We start from the raw sequence: 18,062 nt of genomic DNA on the forward strand, positions 1-18,062 counted from the left end.
ATTAATCTTGTCTCTCTAACGACTCTTCGGTCTTTTGAATCTATAGGGTAACGAGTGACAGCATCAGTACACTGCTTCAACCTTTCACTTTTACTTACTACATTTGTTGTGCACTTTTTTTACCGACCAACCTCCCACAAAGTGATTGACAGGTGGTAATTTGTGTGCAACTTAATTTATTCATGATTTGTTTATGGGTAAAACAAAGGCCATGTGGGTCAGGTAGTTGAACCAGAAGGCTACAAATAATAATTTGTTATGAATGAATTAATTATTAATAACTAATTAATTCACCTCCGCCTATGACGACGATGTCATCGTCCATCGCAATGTTTCAAATCAGACATTGTTTGATGCCAAATTGGTCGACATCGCCCAACCCTAGCTCCGATAGAGCTTTATCATGGGCCCACCTTCTTACCTCAGCATGTTTTGTCCATTTACATAATTATAATTCAATTAATCTTTTTTTCTATAGCACTTTTTACAATGTACATTGTGTCAAAGTAGTTTATCCAGTGATGGGAATAACTGCATGATAAATCACTAACGGCAATACTTTTTTCAGTAACGAGTAATCAAATGAATCACTGCTTCCCCCGTTACAACGATGTTACAGTTACTAACAATAAAATGCACAATACTACAATTATAAACACTGAAGCAGTTTTCATTCATGCAGTGTCTCTCTCAGTCATAGGGCCTCTCTTTCTCTGGGGTGGGTGTGTGTGCGTATTCAGGGATTAGGTGGGACACATAACCAACCAGGGATGCTGATTGGTGTGTCTGTGAATGTGTTGTAACTGAGAATGTGATGATTGGCTTAAAAAGAGTACATTTCCATCGTTTGTCAACACAAGTGCACGTGCAGTCAGTGCACACACTAACGACCAAAAGTCAGAACGATGGCAATTCCAACAAGTTCCAAGGCTGCACTTGCAAACTGGAAATATACGCACTACTTTTCCCTCGTTGATGTGAAGACAAGATTGTTTATTTTAATATTTATAACAATATGCTGAATTTAATGGTTGTCTCTCACATAGTTCCACAACAACATTAAAATAGTGTGGATTGGTGTACAATGTTTATAATATAATAATAAATATTATAGTCATTTGACAAATTAGATTTTTTAAGTAACACAATATAGTTAATTTCCCTGGTAATTGGTTACTTTTATAGTTATATAACTCAGTAACTATTTGTGGAAAATAACTAGTAACTATAACTAATTACTCTTTTAAAGAAACATGCCCAACACTGAACTTAAAAACAATTATCTAATATTAATTTGTTAGTTTTTTTTCTTCACAAATAGCATGAGACTGGTAATTTAGGTCTTTTTATTATATCAGAAAAACATGTTCAATGATACTGGTACTATGAATTACATAAGAAAAAAATACTTGCACAAATTGTTCCTGTTTAAAAATTATACCTTATGAGGAATGTACAAGTAAAACACTTGTGATTTTTTAATATTGATTCTGACATTAACTATAGGCGTACTGTAACACTGTGGAGAATTAAGATTTAAGAACTACATAAAAATGAAATAAGGATCATCCAAAACTATCTTCTGATTTCAATGTTTTGGGCTTCACATACAGTTAAAGTCAGAATTATTAGCCCCCATGTGATTTTTTAAAAAAAATTTTTAAATATTTCCCAAATGATGTTTAACAGAGCAAGGACATTTTCACAGTATGTCTGATAATATTTTTTCTTCTGGAGAAAGTCTTATTTGTTTTGTTTTGGCTAGAATTAAAGCAGTTTTTAATTTTTAAAAACAATTTTAAGGTCAAAATTATTTGCCCTTTTAAGCTATATATATTTTTTTCGATAGTCTAAAGAACAAACCATTGATATACTATGACTTGCCCAATTACCCTAACCTGCCTAGTTGACCTAAATCACCTAGTTAAACCTTTAAAAGTCACTAAGCTGTATAGAAGTATCTTGAAAAATATCTAGTAAAATATTATTTACTGGCAAAGATCAAATAAATCAGTTATTAGAAATGAGTTATTAAAACTATTATGTTTAAAAATTTGTTGAAAAATCTTGCTCTGTTAAAAAGAAATCGGGGTGAAAAATAAACAGGGGGCAAATAATTCTGACTTTATCTGTATGTAGTCACTACAAATTGTGTTTGTGTTAGATAAAAAAAAAAACAACAACAATGTTGATGCTTTGAATTAGGGCTGCACATTGATTGAGCATCGATATCGCAATGTGTATCCACAATAGTCACATCACAGGATCTGCATTGTTAAATTGGGATTATATAGTTTAGCATTATATTTATTATTTTGGGATTATATAGTGACAATTCAAAACACATGATATTTGTAAAGTTACGGCAGAGTTTAACTATAATGGAGCAAAAGTTTATCATTTGCACATTTTTAAAAAGTTCTAACAGAGTTTACAGAATTCAGACAATTTCAGTAACTTTTATAGAGATTTTTTGAACAGTAAAGTCTTTGCAGTGTTATTTTATATTTGATTTGTTTCCATTTTAGTACCTGAATACTATTTGTATAGCCTGAAATCCATAAAGCACTGTTAATTTCACTTTTATGTTTGATCTATTGGATTTAGCTATGTTTGTTACATTGAGCATGATTTGTTCTACAGAATCCTGCTAAATCAATAAAAATAAAAATAAAAATTAATAAAGTGTTTCCAAAATAGAGGTATTCAATTCATCTGGTGAAATTTTATGCATATAGCAATATGTATCACACAAGTACAAAATATCGCAATGTCGGCAGCCCTGTTTTGAATGACATCGGAGAAAATAAAAGACTAAATGTTAATTCTAAAGTGAACTACTGCCTTTAAAAAAACATCTGCTCTTCAAAATGTTAATCTGAAGTGTATTTAATCAAAGTAATGTGTGCTCTTTGAAATCCTCTTCACGCGCCGTGACCCAGAACACAGGCCCGGTGCTGAAGCAGGAACGCAAAAGTTTGGAGGAGAGCCAGTAGTGCCCTCCCATCTGCAAGGTTAGCTAGAGGAGATTAAACACTGCGTCTGCTAAAGCTCTCTGATCAATACAGTGCCTTTAATGCAGCTTGCTATGTATAAAAACTGATTTTTTTTTTTTCCCAAAAGTCCAAGCAAAAATTTGAAAAAAATGCTGTTCTGCATTGCATTCAATTTGTTGTTTTTATTTTAAAGTCTGTCTATACAGAAAAAAATGAATTAAATTGATCTAAAGTGCTAGCAGTGACTATAGAATACACAAGTCATGTCACTTGTATTTTTTTTAATGAGAAAAAGTGTAACAATTGATATGGTGAATAAAGCCCCGCCTTCTAATACAGGAGCCAATCATTAATCGCTTTAGACTTATGAAACTCCGGGGGAGAAGCTTGGACCAGACTTGAGTTTTTGCAGACTTTGTGTGATTTGGATGTTTAGAAATGAAAACTAAAAACACAGTTGTTGTTTCATTTTATTAGTTATCTCTAATATGAAATGGAATAGTAAGCTTGGCAAGCAGTTTTGGAGAATTTGATGTTTCCACATTCAGACAGAATGCCAAAGCATACCGTCCAGGAAGTATTCCAACTGTGTACTCTTAACAGAAGTTTGAAAATGCAACATATGAATCACGTGACCCAAACCAAAGAAAACGAAAAACAAGACGTACAAAAAATAATTAATAAATAAATCCTTTATTTATTTATTTTTAACATGATCAAACATAGCTAGATAGGTTAGGAAAAATCTAGCAAACATTTATAATAGTTTAATGGTTGAAATGTTGCTGGTATGTAAAGGAAAAGCGCCTGCATAGAGAGACACTGCACAGTCTCTCTATGCAGGCGCTTTCCCTGCGGTCTATATCTCAGATAATGAACTCGCAAAAGATGAGAACAATTTAAAAAACTTACACATGCTTATTCTGAATACATGTGAAAGACACTTGTCAGATTTTATTTTAAAGAGCAAGCGTGAGAAGCAGCTCTGTGCTCTTCATTTTCTGTCTGATTCAGCTACTGTTTACACAGTGCAAAATCGTAAAGAAGTAATACCGATCCGCGAATCTCTGCAAATTATGTTAGCCGACCAATCAGAGCCTCTTGAGGGTGGGCCTTTCAAAGGAACTAGGAAATATGACATTTGTTTTCATGTTAGCCGAGTAGCTGTATATAATCAAAGATGTACGAAACATGAGCACACATTGCTTTGAATCGTAAAAACACAAACAAGCCATAAAATACACCATGGACCACCGTAATGCAAATCATAACACATGAATAAAAATGCTGACAGATAGCTTACTGTGCTTAGTTATGAGCTCTTGAATGAGAAAGCTCTATGATGCCTAGCATATCTATATTAACCCCCTTTGTTCTAAAGGAAAACAAATCTCATTAGCACCAGCATCTACTGTACAGTCACTTGGAGCCCTTTAAAGAATAGAAAATCTGCAATAATAAGCACAAAATGTGTTCAGTCTTGTAACAGATGGTCCTATGGACCCTAAGTGGCAGTGAAAGAGGATCCACTTATTTAATAAGGCCTCCGGGTCTCTCTCTCCCCATATGCTCACTTACGCCTGGCCAAGCACCAGCATTCAGAAGGATCTTGGGCAGAATGATTAATGCAGAGCACACGTTCCTCATGCACCTCAAATATCGGCCGCTGATACAAAACCCCCATTGAAATATGGATCCTCAAGTAGGTCAAGAGTACAGTAATGACCATTTTCGTTTGTAACTGTACTCGCTTCCTCATGCTGATACACTGACCTCCATTCAGCCAAAACTGTGCCATCTGGTAGTTGCAGTAAGCTAGAGGGGCATGCTGGCCCAGATCACAGCACAAACAACACAGTGACCTCAACAAACATCCACAGACAGAGGTTTCTATTTACAAAACAGTGGTTTGACTGTCCTCCTGGACACACGTCATCCGGCTCTTGGCTGGATCAATGTGAGGGTTGCCAGGCAGCATGGCATGACTGGTTCCTGCCCAGCGAGCATGCAGTTCAAGGCCAAGACTCAGCAGTGCAAAGCTGTACATTGTAGCGCACATCTGCATGATCACGTTACGGTTACGCTCACATGTAGGCCCCCCATTTCCTCCACCAACAATGTATGCAAGAGGCCTAAGTGTTCAACACAAACAACCTTCTGCCAACTTCACATACCTTTTTCAAGGCCCAATTAGAAGGAAACACCAAAGTCTGCTCTGATTTATAATATAACAGGAGATGTGATGAAATGGTAAGATGCATTTAAGTGAAGAATCAAAACCAATCCCTAGTATCGTGTTTTATGCTTCCGAAAGTATGATTTGATTAGGATGCACAAAAGATTAAAAGCAAAATGACATGTAAATAATAATAATAATAATAATAAACATACTACATAAACATTGCATTCAATTTTATTTTAATAGAATAACCTTTGTGTCACCTAGAACTAATTTATTAATTAGTTTATAATAATTAATTTATCCTTAAATTAAAACCAATATCTAAACTTAACATCAACAAACAATTAAGTGAAACATTTTAAATGTAAAAAACCTGGTAACCCTACTGAAAAAAACTGCTCAAACCAGCCTAGGCTGGTTTTAGTTGGTTGACCAGCCTGGCTTTAGAATGGTTTTGACCATTTTTGACTCTCGGTAGTGATTATTAAACCACACTGAACTGAGCTAAACTGAACTGAACTTAAACACTGAAAACTGGAAATACTTGAATTGAATTTCCAGGCTGGTTTCCAGCCATTTCCTGGTCAGGCTGAGAGATGATCAGCTAAAACCAGCTTGACCAGCCTTGCCAGGCTGGGAGCCCAGCCAAAACTAGCTTTGTCCAGCTTAAACAAGGCTGGTCAAGTTCATTTTAGCTGATCATTCTCCAGCCTGACCAGCTAAGACCAGGCTGAGATGGCTAAATACCAGCCTGGAAATGGCCAAAACCCCTCTAAAACCAGGCTGGTCAACCAGCTAAAACCAGCCTAGGCTGGTTTAAGCACTTTTTTCAGTAGGGAACACTTTACTGGAATTATACGTTCATGAGACTGTCATGAAACCTTCGTAGTCATGACATGACAGCTGTCACTTTTCATTCATTTTCTTTTCGGCTTAGTCCCTTTATTAATCTGGAGTTGCCAGATCAGAATGAGTTACCAACTTATCCAGCATATGTTTTACGCAGAGGATGCCCTTCCAGGTGCAACCCATCTCCGGGAAACATCCATACACCCTCATTCACACACACACTACAGACAATTTAGCTTACCCAATTCACCTGTACCGCATGTCTTTGAAGTTGTGGGGGAAACCGGAGCACCCGGAGGAAACACACGCAAACGCAGGAAGAACACGTAAAGTCCACACAAAAATGCCAACTGGCCCAGCCGAAGCTCAAACCAGTGACCTTCTTGCTGTGAGGCGACAGCACTAGCTACTGCGCCACAGCGTTATCTAGCTGTCACTTTTAAAATGACATGACTAAGCTAAAGACACTTAATGACGTGTCATGAATATGCAAGCTAATGACGTCTTATGCATACTTACGACAACTGTCATTAAGTGTCTTTAACTCAGTTATGTAAATTATGTAGATTACTAAAAGGCATCATAAGAGTCTTAAGAACAAGTGCTACCAAAAATCTATTATGCTGACATTATACACCCATCTACCACTTTATTAGGTACACCTGTCCAGCTGCTCATTACTGCTAATTTATAATTAGCTAATTAAATGGCAGCAACACAATGCATTTTGGCATGTAGACATGGTTTAAGACAGCAACTGTGTGATTCTATCATGTCAATATGGACCAAAGTCTCTGAGGAATATTTCCAGTTGTTGAATCTATGCCACAAAGAATTAAGACAGTTCTGAAGGTAAAAGTGGCCGGTGAGTATAAATCAACAAGATTCTTAAATATCAAAGCCTTGGAAAAACTACTGAAAGCAAAGAACTAAAAAAGCTGGATTAATTAGACAAGCTCGGATGTCTTTTTTGACCTTTAAAGCCCTAAAATCCATCTTCAAAACCTTACTTCCCTTACAGCACAACTCTTTAAGCCCTGATAAAAGAATGAGAAAAGCGCTGCAGAAGCTGCTGCATTGGTGTCAATAACAAAAGCCCTGTCTTACAGTGAAGCTCCAGACTATTGTGAATGAAGAGACACAACTTCTGTATATAGACTTTCATTATTCACTGTGGGAAATTACCTAGTTACATGCTTGAGATGCTTTGGGTGTTACTAATTAAATATGCCACTGTGTGTATTATCTACTCCTTTCCTAAGTGTAAAATGATGATGCTCTGGTCTGATGTATATGGAAAACATTTACACAGCGGAACCATTCTTACTGGTCCATTTAAGATGAACAATTAAAGCTGAATGCGTTTAAATGTAAAAATAAAAAATACAGAATACTGAGGATTACAGAACTTTTCTTTATTGAGTTTAAATATGTGTCTAACAACTACATGTTAAAAAGGGGACCTTTGGTAATTCATGAAACAAGTTTTTTAATGTTTAATAGAATTTGACTAGTATAATCCAAATTAAATAAAGAAGAGATATATTACACTATGGGTGTCACAGTGGGTAGCACGATGGCCTCATAGCAAGAAGGTTGCTGATTTGAGCCTCGGCTGGGTCAGTTGGCATTTCTGTGTGGAGTTTGCATGCTTTCCCTGTGTTCGCGTTTCCCCCGATGTTTCCCAGTGATGGGTTGCGTGGACTTATTGTGGGATAAGTTAGCGGTTCATTTCGCTGTGGCGACCTCAGATTAATAGAGGGACTAAGTCAAAAAAGAAATTGAATAAATGAATTTGAAAAAATGAAAAATAAATATTAAATATAAACAATAATAATAATAACAAAATTATAAATACATATAAATAAAACAAATATATAAAAAAATTAAAATATAATGAATAAAAAATAAAATAATAAATAAAAACTATAATAAACAAACTAAAATAAAATATAGTAAAATTATTGTGTGCCCAAACCTTTGAATGGATGTGCAAACTGCGTGAAACAAAAATAGGCATTTTCGTCACCAATATCAGGTTTGACTTAGTATACCGTTTGCTGTAAAACTTCTTTGAACAGTACGCATAGCGAAAAGTCACTATGAAAATAAATCTGACTCCAAATTTGTATACACTAATGATCCCATATTCATTCAAGACCCAATATTCCTCTGTAACAAACCCACAAATGAAAAAAATGAAGTATAAAGTTGAAAAGCAACAAACATTGTTGCCATGTTCAATGACCTTGATCCTTCAGTGGTCATCTCTAACATCAAATGCAGTTTTTTTTAGTGCTCAAAGTGTAACTCTAGCACACTTACCTCAAAGCCAAGCCTGTCCTTCTCCTTCCAGAAGCAGAAATGGGTCACTTTTTTGTCCCAGAATTCATCAGGTTTCACCACACACACAAGAGAAACTTCAGCTGGGATCACGTTCTATGGAGAGAGAGAGAGAGAGAGAGAGAGAGAGAGAGAGAGAGGGGGAAAAAAAAAAAAAAAAGGCTTACAACCTAGCTTTGTTAAATTTTTAAACTCATCCAAAAGCACATTAGCCACATGCACACAACATTTACATGTATGAATAAGACCAGAGGTTAGATTATCTCTGTATTTTTTTGTTTTTTGTTGTTGTTGTTTTACTTCCTTAGTATTGTTTTATTATCATCAGGGCTCGAGATTAACTTTTTTTATCACCAGCCACTGTGGCTAGTAGTTTTCCAACATAACTAGCCACTCTGTATTTTTACTAGCCACAATTTTGTTGTCGGGAAAATATGTTGGATGATTACACACACACGGTAAAGGCCAATTAATAATCTGTTCAAAGCGAAAACAACCGCTTTTTGCTATCAGAAAAATCTGCAGGTCATGCAGAGGACACCAAGCAGAAATGGAGGAATTTTTATTTTGTTAAGTCTACGAGAACAACAGCTCCAACTATATCTTTTGGCAAAACAATATTTCAGCTTATAAAAAAAAGCAATTACAAATCCTGCATTCCATTTAAAGTGTGAATGTGGACGGTCATTAGGGTTTCTCAAATTTAGCCTCTCTTCACAAATATTTGCAATAAAGTTTAAAGTGAATTATGTATTATATTTAAAAATTCACATAATATTTAAACTGATATATATACATATATGTATATAGTGAGATGCACAAGATAAATAACTGGGAAATATCGCAACACTCAACACATGTCTTATGTTATAAGACATATCTTTCAATTTTAAGAACCAAGCACCTGATTTTGACTGAAAACGTGTCCACACTGCCACAGCCTGAAATAAAGTGTTTAACACAATTTCAGAATTTATGATGCGGCCGTTGTCAAATTTTATTATTATTGCCTAGAAAATAGATGTCCAGAGGCACTGCCAAAGTGGCCACAGAGTGAATGCACTTACTTGCACTCTGGGACTTTGATGAAAAACCCAGAATATGTCGATGTAATAAAAAAAAAAAGAAAGAAAAAAAATACTAGCAGCAACCAAGTTAACAGCAGAGATTCAGCATCGAGTGCCATAAACAGGCAAATAACAGGGCAGAACAAGCATTCATTCAGTTGAACAAAGCTCTAAGTGAACAATTTCCAACAACACAGAGCGCTCTACAAAACCAGTGAAGGCCGCCAACAAATAAGCAGCATGGGCCTCTGATAATGGCATTAAATTTACAGGTATTTAATTAGAAGCGAGTTGAATTAGAGCAGAGTTAAGCGCTCATTAAATAAATAATCACCACAAATATTAACGGGCTTCATTAGTAGGAAAAAGCAAGTACCAGATGTAAAACAAACAAGAACAGACATGTGTTTTACATAATCTACTTTTTCTGGCATTATGTACTAACCTAAAAGTGGGCAAATAAAACAAACACCTTCCTACCTGTAACATCAAAACAACAGTCTTCACTATATTCCATTGAGACTTCCTCCCATCGACGATGACTGTGAAACCCCGAGCTTTGCATTTCTCGCTGCAGAGATACAACAGAAAAAAAAACATGACATTTATTCTGTTACATAACACAAATGATAAGCCAATTCAGATACAATGAATCAATTACAAAGACTCCACTGTGGCGGTGTTGTTAAACAGATTAATTTGTTTGTTCTGTGGTGGCATTTTAAAATGAATAAACCGAGTCTGTGTGAGTGACTCACAGATTCCAAGAAACATGAATTCAATCATGCAGTTACTATTTTGGTTTGGATAAAAAGAGAGAGAGAGAAAGAGAGAGAAACATTTTAGGACTGAACAACATTTCATTCTTTGAGGGGAAAAAAGAACAGCCAACTCACCCAGTAAAATGCATCTAAAATGCCACTAGAAAGCCATTTGGAGAAGGTCACTATGAAAGTGCTGAAAACTAAAAGGGACTACAGAATCAGTGATGGTGAAAACAATGATGTCAAAACTCAGATGACCACTGCAGCTCATAATTAACCCTTACTGGGCTCAGATGAGAAAAAATACATAAGACTGTGGAGTATTACCTTGATCTTAATCTAAAATTTCTTAATTTGTGATTTGTGAAGATAAATGACTGTCTCGGGTGATTGGACTGACATGAATAATTGTGAGTAATTAATAACAGAATTAAAATTGTTGGGCTAACTAACCATTTTTAGTGGGTTGATTGTAAAACAGTTTAAAGCCCAAGACCAAAGACTTTTAAGAATGGTGTTGTCTCAGTTTAATTTAAATAAGTACTTTGAACAAACTTGAAAATTAGTATTTTGGTCGCATACAGTTACTTTTTTGGCTCTATACATCAACCTAATGGATTCGAAATGAAACGAATAAGATGTGCTTTAACTGCAGACTCTCAGCTTTAAATTGACGGTGTTAAATCAGGTAAACGGTGTAGGAATTAAAACAGTTTGGATGTGCCTCTCACTTGTTAAGGGTCCAAAAGTAACTGGACAATTGGCTTCTAATCTGTTGCATGACCAGGTATGTGTTATTCCATCCTTATCCCATTTACAATGAGCAGATAAAAGGTCCAGAGTTAATTTCAAGTGTGCTATCTGCATTTGGAATCCGTTACTGTCAACTCTCAAGTTGAGATCTAAAGAGCTGTCACTATCAGTCAAGCCAGCTAACAAAAGAAACCCATAAGAAAGATGGCAAAAACATTAGGTATAGCCAAAACAACTTTGGAACATTCTTAAAAAAAAAAAAAAAAAAAAAAAAAAAAAAAAAAAAAAAGAATGCACCAGTGAGCTCAGCAACACCAAAAGATTGAGAAGACCATGAAAAACAACTGCGGTGGACGACTGAAGAATTTTTCCCTGGTAAAGAAAACACCCTTCACATCAGTTGGCCAGATCAAGAACACTCTCCAGGAGGTGTATGCGTGTCAACGATTAAGAGAAGACTACACCATAGTGAATAAAAAGGGTTCACCACAAGATGTAAACCACTGGTGAGCCTCGAAAACCGGAAGGCCAGATTAGAGTTCTAAAAAAGCCTTCACAGTGCTGGAACAACATCTTATGGACAGATGAGATCAGGATCTACTTGTAACAGTGTGATGGGAAGAGAAAAGTATGGATAAAGAAAGAAACTACTTATAATCCTAAGCAGTGAAGCATGGTGGTAGTGACATGGCGGAACAGGTACTCTTGTATTACTGATGATGTGACTGCTGACAAAAGCAGCAGGATAATTTCTGAAGTGTTTCAGGCAATATTTTCTGTTCATATTAAGCCAAATGCTTTGGAACTCATAGGACGGCCCAAAGCATACTGCAAAAGCAACCAAAGAGTTTTTAAAGGGAAAGAAGTTGAATGTTATGCAATGGCCAAGTCAATCCCCTGACCTGAATCTGATTGAGCTTGCATTTCACTTTCTGAAGAAAAAACTGAAGGATAAATGCCCCAAGAACATGCAGGAACTGAAGACAGTTGCAGTAGAGACCTGGCAGAGCACCAGGGATGAAACCCAGCGTCTGATGATATCTATGCATTCCAAAATTGAGGCTGTAATTGACTGCAAGGGATTTTCAAACAAGTATTAAAAAGTGAAAGTTTAATTTAGTATTATTATTCTGTCCAATTACTTTTGGTCCCTTAACAAGTAGGAGACACATATGCAAACTCTTGTAATTCCTACAGTGTTCACCTGATTTTGATGTAAATACCCTCAAATTAAAGCAGACAGTCTGCAGTTAAGGCACATCTTGTTCATTTGATTTCAATTCCATTGCGTTGGTGTATAGAGCCAAACATTAGTTCGTTAACCCCACTGAGAAAGAGCAATGAGCTGCAGTGGTCAACTCAATTGAGATCATCGTTTTAACCATCATTGTTTCTGCGGTCCCATTTAGTTTTCAACACATTCTTAGTGACCTTCTCCCAACTGCTTTCAAAGTGACATTTGTCACATTTAAAAATAACTCTTTAAAAATCTCTCCAAATAAAAAAGTTGTCTTAAACATTAAATAGGGCATTTCTTAAGTACATGTTATACATTTAGATGCAATACTGACATTTTTGAGTAAATACTCCTTTAAGTAAATGTCCACGTGCAATGCTAATGTGACCATGGCATCTTCTATAAATAACCTCATCATGTCTAGAGTTAAAAGAACAATTAGATTTTCTTCCTACTAAGGTCTGGATTTTAAAACATTTATTATTTGATCACTGATCACATTTGGCTTTCCAAATTAAGTGACTAAGATGAAACGGCTCAAGAGTAAACTTTGCTCCAAACTCAAATCTAAAAGGTCATTCAAATTAAAGTCATCTGACATTATTGGTTCAAAATGATCTTTGCTCTTTGGTTTCAAGAATTTGTTGCAATATTGCAATTCAAATGAGTGAAAATGTCAGAATTAAATTAAGTTCCACAAGCAATTTATTTTTTCATATGTCGTAGAAAACTAGGAAATCCAAACATTTAAAAAAAAACATTTATACTGTACAACCAACTCAAATGTAAAAGACAAACTAAAAATAATATCTTCCCAGACCCCTCAGAGTACAAAAGGCCTAGAGAAATCAATAACAGCATTTTCAGCCTCCAACCACAGTCTGACCATGAATTATGGCCACTTTCCATTCCATGTGTAAATACAGTAACAGTGTGCTTTATAATTACATTCATAAGATTAATGCTCTATTTCTGCTCTCAAAGCTTTTAAAGGCATTTATTGTCGATACTTTACAACGGACTGACACCTTAACTTTAACAGGCTTCCAAAGCTGTGTGCTTTACCTGGGAATACCAAGAAGGTAGTCCAGAGTGGTGCTGAGCTCCTCCATGCTGGTCTGTTCGGTGCATAGTGGGATGGTCAGGATTAAACCACTGCGCCTGTCCTTGCCTCCTGGAAAACCAAACAGGCAGAGTCAGGAAATATGCAGAAAATCCAGCAGCACAGAATAAAATATGATGTTGGAATGGAAAAATGGTGTCAGAATATGAGGCTTCAAGGACAAAACTGACAAAAACATCACTGAGGCAACACAAAATGATTTTTAGAGCCATTAAAACCTGTAATTAATTCACAGTATGTCGACTCCTGCATGGGAACATGAGCCGTTTCAAGGACACAAGGCATCAAATTCCTTCCCCTGAAAGCTTTCATTATCCAATTTATTACAAAGACCTTGATAGATATTTATATATATATATATATATATATATATATATATATATATATATATATATATATATATATATATATATATATATATATATATATATATATAAAAATAAAAAACGTTGAGGCAAAGTCCATTTCAACAAAACGCAGAATTGAGTGAATTGAGTGCCTTTAAGATTGACCTTATTTTGCTCCCGTTCAACTGAAAATGTCATTCAATAAACTGTCAGAAGCAGGAGCCATGCTAATGCTAAATACAACCTTCAGTGGACGATACCAGATAAAGCAGACCCATACTCTGGTGTACTGTGTTATTGAAGGCATATAAAATAATGTGAACAATATCAGCTTCACATTGGACGAAACATAAGTGAAATCAATTATTTATGGGTGCCATTGCAGTCAGAGATGTGGCCTAAAGCCAAGTTTTTTCAGAGCATCTTCAAAGTTGTCGGATCACAGTTGTTTTCACACTGCACGACTCTCTGGGGTGGCGTTCAGTGGCTGCTGTGTTTACACAGCATGATAGATCAATGACAGGAGGATACACACTGCATCATCATACTAGAAACAATTACTGATAATTAGGCCCATGGATTCCTCGGATTCACGCAGATTTGTAGCCAATAATGGAGTCTATTTATTTACTTGTGTAAATGTGTATAAATTTATTCAGTTTTTAAATAAATTTCAGCAATATTATTCACCAATATAAAAATGTTCAGTGTTTGCTCAGATATAATTAGTAATATTTTCTGTCTTTTAGTAGATATATTATATAAGACTTGCTTTGTTTACCAAATAAGTGGATCTAACTGAATTTGCATTGTAAACATAAGTTAAAATCTATTATTTTTTATTTCATATATTAAAGTTATGATATTCCCAAAATCACTCCGAATAAATATGCACATTTTTGACAAAATTCTGTCAGAAATAGCAAAGAATGTCTATAGATTCTGTCTGGCCCTACTGATAACTGACTAGTAAACACATGCAAGATGTGATAAGCAAATAACTCAAGGTCACACGTGAGATCAACGTTGAGAGTTGGAAGTCAATAAATATTTAGCAATGCACTGCGGCAAATGTTTCCGGTGTGTTTCTGTTTAATGTTAGTGTAAAGTTTGTTTATTCTGATATTCTGGTCTTTTCCACAAACTTCACAGTGTCAGAGTAGGAGGTCAATAAATAATAGGGGTGTAACAGATCATGGCTGATTCATGATTTATACGGATAACAACCCACGAATTAATACATTTTATCAACACATGGCCTGCAGATTAATACATTTTTGTTACTAATAGATTAATCCTAAATTTGTAACAATCACAGAGAGGTCGCCTCTTGTGTAATTCCAATCACATTTATGAAAGCATTTAGGCTTTCCTGTAAAATATAATAATAACGGAAGAAGCTGTGGTAGGTTATTTGAGATGTGTTGGGTTTCTTAGTTTATTAAAGTAGTTTCTGTCACTACTTGTTTAGCTTGCATTAATGCGTTCAGTGTAAGCTGCTCGATTAATCTTTAAAATATCAGAATCTCAACACCCACGCCACAAATTATAAATGGTGGTGATTTGCATGTTTATTAATTCTTCGAATCGCTGCATTCAAATGTGAAAATGCAAAAATCAAGAAAGAGATTCAGTCGTTGGTTAGTTATGAAGTTGCATACAGTCAAATAACACAAAAGTACTGGGGTAACAGTTTATAGTTTAGATAAAACCACTGATGTTTATGGTAAGTATTAAAATTACCATCATATGCACTTAATGCTCAAAAATGAAAGTTGTAGGCAGCAATTACATTATTTAACCGATATGTGGCCTTCAAAAAATGCCACTGAATCATTCTTTAAAAATGACCCATCTAGCAATGAAATGGAGTTGAATGATGTCGACCAATTAGGCATCGTACGATGTCTGATGTGAAACATCGCAATGGACGATGTCATCGCCGTCATAGGCGGAGATGAAATATTTAGGAATAATTATTTAATTCATAACAAAATATTATTTGTAGCCTACAGTTTCAACTACCTGACCCGCATGGTCTTCGTTTTACCCATAAACAAATCATAAATAAATAAAGATAAGTTACACACAAATTAGCACCCGTCAATCACTTTATTTGCGGGACTCTAGCATGAATAGGCAGAGTGATCGGTGTCGTTATAATGGCATAAGCAAACATGGTCTGTAAAAAGGTGCCAAACCTCAGTGCCCAACCTCAGATACCACAGTATCTGAGGTTTTCACAAAAATTTGCATTTTACAAAAAATGTGCATTTTCAGCGGACGGAGGGCTGGTCAGAAATGCTAGGTAACACATAGCGTAGATGTGAATAATTTTTGTTCTAAAATGCCATATTAAAACTAAGACGTATTAGTTTAAACGGGCCTGAGTGTATTTTTCGCGAGCGAGTTTGCAACGGGGGCGGGGGATCGGCGATGCCGGCTCAGCATAGTGTTGTCTATCAGCCATCAGCGATGGACGATGGCATCGTCTATCGGCAAACCCTACAATGAAACCAAGTTTATGAGTAAATAACTGAATCACTTATTATCATTTAGCGTCATCAGCAATAGCAGTAACAGTGAATTTTTCAAACTACTGAATATTTTACATTTTATTTTTAATTAGCTGATAATTTCTTCATTTTATTTTTAATAAAAATTACAGGTTCTAAGTTATGCTTGTTAAAATAAAACATTTCTTGCTGTGCCTTTTTAGCAATAAATGGAAAGCAAACTCTCTTCCCCTTTATGGCTGATCCGAAAAATGGTCCGATCCGTGACTAAGAAACCATTATGTAATCCGTTTTACCACTAATAAATTTATTAGCAATGTACTGTGGCAAATGTTTCTGGTTTTATTCTTTGTGATGTTGTAAAGTTAGTTTATTCTGATATTGTGGTCTATGACTCCTCCCCAAACTTCCTGCACTCCTGTATCTTGCCCTCTCATTGGCTGTAGCTGATTGTCAATGTGTTTTTCAGTCAGAACTCATTACACAGCATGATTTTGGATCAGCAACAGGTCCAGATATTTAGCATGCCAAATATTTCACAGGCATTGGCGACACGTTGATGATTCTCTCCGATCATATCTTTAATAACTCACACTGCGTGATTGTCGTTCGCATGAAAGAACGATTTGGCTCTGATTTTAGGCATTTTGTTTGCTATTTTACAAAACCTGCCGGCCAGTGAAAATCAGGGCTGAAACTGTGCAGTGTGAACTTGGCATAAGACGTAGTTCATGTCAAACAAGAATTATATTCTCACCTTCATTATAAAAAACAGGGCTGCACTTGACCAGGCAACACAAAGTGAATGTTTATCATAAGGTTTTTAAAGGTAAATACTGTGTTAACTTTTCTAGTCTAAAGCAGAGATGCCCAAACTAGCGCCCATGGGACAAAGTTGGCCCTTTGTAGTCTTTGATTTGGCCCACCAGAGGGAAAAAGATTGGGAATGGATTGTGAATGGTTAGACAAAGCCTTTAACATTAAGGCTGCGTGCGAAACCGCATACTTCCATACTATATAGTACGCTAAAATCAATATGCGAGCCGAGTAGAATGTCGAATTCATAGAATTCGAAAATCAGTATGCGAGAAGTACGCGGATGACTTACTACTTCTGGCGAGATTCTAGACTGCGCATCCCATGCATGCTGTGCTATCCCATAACGCCCCGCCAGCAATTGACGCAGGTAGGTCACGTGACCATGACCAAATGGCGGATGTAGTACGTCCGAATTCCATTCATACTTTTCACGTTCATACTGTATAGAACGTACTTTTCTAACGGCAGAGTAGTACGTTTAAATTCAAATGCAGTACCTACTGAGTAGTAGGCGGTTTCTGACGCAGCCTAAGATTTCCATTTCTCTTTAAATGTAATCGTTTGTATGTTTGTTTGTTTGTTTGTTTGTTCTATTAAAGAGCTACAAAAAAATATTACTTAAATTAAATGTTTAAATTAAATGTTGTGAATGAATAAATTTTTTTTATATTATGAAATAAATTAGGAAATTATCCATGGCAACTTTAATGTAATACAGTTTGCTTTAATTTACTTGTGGCCCACAGCTCTCAATCAAGCTTGGATTTTGGCTTTCCTTCATAAAAAAAAAGTTTGGGCACCCCTAGTCTAAAGGATTCGTCAAATTGTTAAAATAATTTAATTTTAACACATACGGTAAAGAGTGTTATTTTATTATTAACTATTCAATTTCTGAATACTGTTTACCACCAAAAAAAGAAATATAATCTGTTGTGGAACAATAAAGCATTTAGATTCACCAAGCTTAAGCAGAAAGTAATAGCAGAGCACATAATGATCTCGGACTACATTATATAGAGATGAAAATGAAGCTGCCCGAGATGTTTTTTCCACTTCTAACAACATA

At 35.6% G+C, this 18,062-nt stretch overlaps 1 protein-coding gene across 5 annotated transcripts in view; it reads right to left on the reverse strand.

Annotated features, from left to right (window-relative positions):
* sestd1 (SEC14 and spectrin domains 1) overlaps positions 1 to 18,062 on the reverse strand; it is a 63,961-nt gene that overhangs the window by 33,971 nt on the left and 11,928 nt on the right. For all 5 annotated transcript variants that reach the window (XR_015498759.1, XM_087266047.1, XM_087266049.1 and 2 more), the window contains exons 4-6: positions 13,257 to 13,365; positions 9,918 to 10,008; positions 8,353 to 8,466 (exon numbers count right to left, since the gene is read on the reverse strand). Coding sequence is in view for 4 of the 5 variants with exons in the window: in XM_087266047.1 (XP_087122173.1) it covers positions 8,353 to 8,466; positions 9,918 to 10,008; positions 13,257 to 13,365 (314 nt within the window). In the remaining variant the exon portion in view is untranslated. The remainder of the gene's footprint in view (positions 1 to 8,352; positions 8,467 to 9,917; positions 10,009 to 13,256; positions 13,366 to 18,062) is intronic.

This window comes from Danio rerio, chromosome 9, assembly GCF_052040795.2.
Source record: "Danio rerio strain M-AB ecotype USA chromosome 9, GRCz13ab, whole genome shotgun sequence".
Lineage (NCBI taxonomy): Eukaryota > Metazoa > Chordata > Actinopteri > Cypriniformes > Danionidae > Danio > Danio rerio.